We start from the raw sequence: 3,382 nt of genomic DNA, 5'->3' as shown, positions 1-3,382 counted from the left end.
CAGGTCAAGGGGGCGGGATGAGGTTGGTCGGTAGGAGATGGAGGTGCGGCTTGAGGTGGGAGGAGGGGATAGGTGGGAGGAAGAACAGGTTAGGGAGGCAGGGACAAGCTGGACTGGTTTTGGGATGCGGTAGGGGGAGGGGAGATTTTGAAACTTGTGAAATCCACATTGATACCATTGGGCTGCAGGGTTCCCAAGCGGAATATGAGTTGCTGTTCCTGCAACCTTCGGGTGGCATCGTTGTGGCACTGCAGGAGGCCCAGGATGGACATGTCGTCTGAGGAATGGGAGGGGGAGTTGAAATGGTTCGCGACTGGGAGGTGCAGTTGTTTAGTGCGAACCGAGCGTAGGTGTTCTGCAAAGAATCGCCTTCTTCCATAATCCTGCAAAAAATGCCTTTCTTTCTCAAAATTGTTAACTGTTTAAAGTTGAAGTCAAAACTGAAAGAACCGCGGATGCTGTAAATCAGAAGCAAAAACAGAAGTTGCTGGAAAAGCTCAGCAGTCTAGCAACATCTGTGAAGAGAAATCAGAGTTAATGTTTCGGATTTGGTGACCCTTCCTCAGAAGTTTTATTAAAGCTGGAACTATCCTTCCCTGCAGCTGGATTCGATCCGAGCAGCATCAGGACTTCGGGCGAACACTCTAACCAGCAGGCCACCGGATCACATGACGTCATCATGCCGAACCACGGCTATATCAGTACACGTGACCCCGCGGTTTCAGTTCAAAACAATCGAAACGGAGGAGGAAGAAGAAGGGGAGTGAGGGGGGAGGGGGAGAGGGGGAGGAGGGGGGGGGGGGGGGGAGGGGGGGGGGGAGAGTGGGGGGGGGGTGGGGTGGGGGGGGGGGGGAGCAAGAGGGGGCGTAGGGAGAGGGGGAACTTGAATATTGGGGATCAGGTCTGTTGAAGGGTGTCTGTGGGAGAGTGGGGCACCCAGATCCCGAGATGGCGGGTAGGGTCCTTGATGCCTGGGTGGTTCATGGACTGTCAGGTGAGTGTCTGATTGTGTAGTCAGGGTGCATGTCGGGTAAGTAAGGATTCAGTTTAATAGTAACTCAGGAGATGGACTATGTATTTAAGTAGTCTACATTCTCCTGAAAAATTGCTTTACGTAATTTCATTACAGGCATCTAAGTCTCCAATTTTTATGGAAACATTTAGAAGGTACCAGGCATAGAGGAATTATCCAGGCAATTCCTTTGAAGTCTGCCAGCGTGCCATGCCAGCGTAATAATTGTCTGGCCATCGGAAAATCTGCCCCACTAAAACATAGAAACGAGGAGCAGGTAGGCTAATCAACCCTTTCAGCCTGCTGTGCCATTCAATATGATCAGGGCTAATCCTCTAGTCGTAGAAAATTCCACAAGTTCTCTACCCTCTGAATGAAGAAATGTTTCTGGGAATGTGATTCCTGGTTCTAGCCGTCCAAACCGGGGGAAACATCCTCCCAGCATCTGGTCTCATAAGCCCTGTAGAATTTTATACTTTTCAATCATAGATCGTTTTAACCATTTTAAACTCTAGTCAATACAGACCCATCGAACCTGTCTGTCCTTATACAACAGTCCTGCCATCCCCAGTATCAGCCTAGTGAACCTCCGCTATACTCCCTCTAAGGCCAGTATATACCTTTCTCAGTAAGGAGACCAAAACTCCTCACAGTACTTCAGGTATAGTCTCAACAAGGTCCTATATAACTGCAGTGAGACAACCCTACTTCTAACCTCTCATCCTCTTGCGATGAAGATCAGTATACCATTTTCCTTCCTAATTGCATGCTACACCTGCCTATTTACTTTCATTGATTGGTGGATCATTTTGGGCATCCACACTTTCCAATATAATCACCATTTAAACAATACTCTTCCTTTCTGTTATTCATATCAAAGTGTATAACTTTGCATTAAGCATGTTATTACTGCATCTGCTGTGCGTTTGTATTTGGAGTTCACTAACCTATGAGATAAAGCATTTATGTTCTTGAATGATAACTGTTTAATGATTTTGTTTCATAGGAGCTTCCAAGAGATGGAGGAACACCATTGGGTTGAAGCATTATTTCCTCCACGTTTCAATATGCAAGATCTTATTGGGGTGGGTGTTATTTCGGAGCCAGTACTGCTTTCTGAAAACTTTGCTGTCAGGAGAGTCAAAAGAATTAAAAACATTTACCAGCAGAACATTGAGAATTTCCAACAAGAACAGAAACTTAAAAGAAAAGCCTACTTTTCGGGACAGACTGTATCAGCAGCAAATACTCAAACTCCCATTGAAGACCTGAAATTACAGATGTACGGAAACCGTCATGCTGGGATGGTTAAATCAGAAAAATCAGATGGAAGTACTGAGAATATAATTGATGGAATGGAAGAGCAGTGCGTGTGGAACACTGAGGAACTAACCGCATTACATGAAATGAAGTGTAGAAAAGACATCAAGCAACAACATTTACAAGCACAGCTGGCACTTGCGCATTTTCAGGCAGAAGAGCTGAAGACAAGGAACAAGAAACTAAAGGTGTGCCTGGAAATCAAAGAAGCTGAACTTCATAAGACTAAACTAGATTTACAGAACAATGCCTTGTACCTAGGACACACCATGCAAGAAAGCATCAAAAAAGATTTGCAAATTCGGGGCCTTAAAGGAGAATTACAAGAAAAGATGGTGACCATGCATAACCTGAGCTCTCAGTTGCAACGGAACAGGCTGGAAACACAGGATCTGCGCCTGGAAAAGCAGAAACTCATTTCCAGTTGGAAACAGCTAGAACAGGAGCATCAGTTGGAAAAGGTCCATCTGCTGGAAAGGTGGAGAGAAAAATCAAGCTTACAACTGAAGAAACGACAAACTGAATTGGACACAGTAAAGACTGAACTGAAAAAGGAGAAATGTCAACATGCTCAAAATAAGCAAGCTCTGGAATTGTTACGCAAGCATTGTTCTAGTTTACCATCGTTGGACCTAGCTGAAGATTTTAAAGTTACTTTTTGAATAAGTGACATGAATCTGTTATTTTGTACCAGCCTAGAGTCAACCAGGTGATAATTGGAGTTTTGTTTTGTTGTTTTTGATTTTACATGTCACCTAAATTAAATTTAACACTTGCAGTTACCAAATATAAACTAAAATCTAACTTTTGAAGAGATCTTCAATCAGTTCCTGCATCAAATAATTATTGCCATTTAATCATTGAATGTTACAGGACAAAACAAGGGCAGTTGGTCTATCAAGTCTACACCAAAATAGAAACCCAATGTTGTATAAAACATCTAACTAGAAATTTACAAATTAATTTTGTGGAGCAGAAAATGAAATTATTCCATGTTGTACCTGAATTCTCTTATTGTTTAGTTACACATTAAATATCCAATTATTTCAA

The 3,382-nt window shown here is 43.3% G+C and overlaps 1 protein-coding gene across 2 annotated transcripts; it reads left to right on the top strand.

Annotated features, from left to right (window-relative positions):
• Positions 1-841: 841 nt before the first annotated feature.
• On the top strand, positions 842-3,382 carry ccdc160 (coiled-coil domain containing 160). 2 transcript variants are annotated; one of them, XM_048605154.1, is made up of 3 exons: positions 885-994; positions 1,130-1,289; positions 2,019-3,382. In XM_048605154.1, exon 3 carries the CDS (start codon positions 2,032-2,034, stop codon positions 2,992-2,994), a length of 963 nt encoding a protein of 320 aa, XP_048461111.1. In that variant the 5' UTR covers positions 885-994; positions 1,130-1,289; positions 2,019-2,031; the 3' UTR covers positions 2,995-3,382. The 2 variants fall into 2 exon arrangements, with proteins under 2 accessions (XP_020370750.2, XP_048461111.1); XM_020515161.2 differs by lacking the exon at positions 1,130-1,289 and having other exon boundaries at positions 842-994.

Source organism: Rhincodon typus, chromosome 14, assembly GCF_021869965.1.
Source record: "Rhincodon typus isolate 14 chromosome 14, sRhiTyp1.1, whole genome shotgun sequence".
Classification (NCBI taxonomy): Eukaryota; Metazoa; Chordata; class Chondrichthyes; order Orectolobiformes; family Rhincodontidae; genus Rhincodon; species Rhincodon typus.
This window is presented reverse-complemented; position numbering and strand designations above follow the sequence as displayed.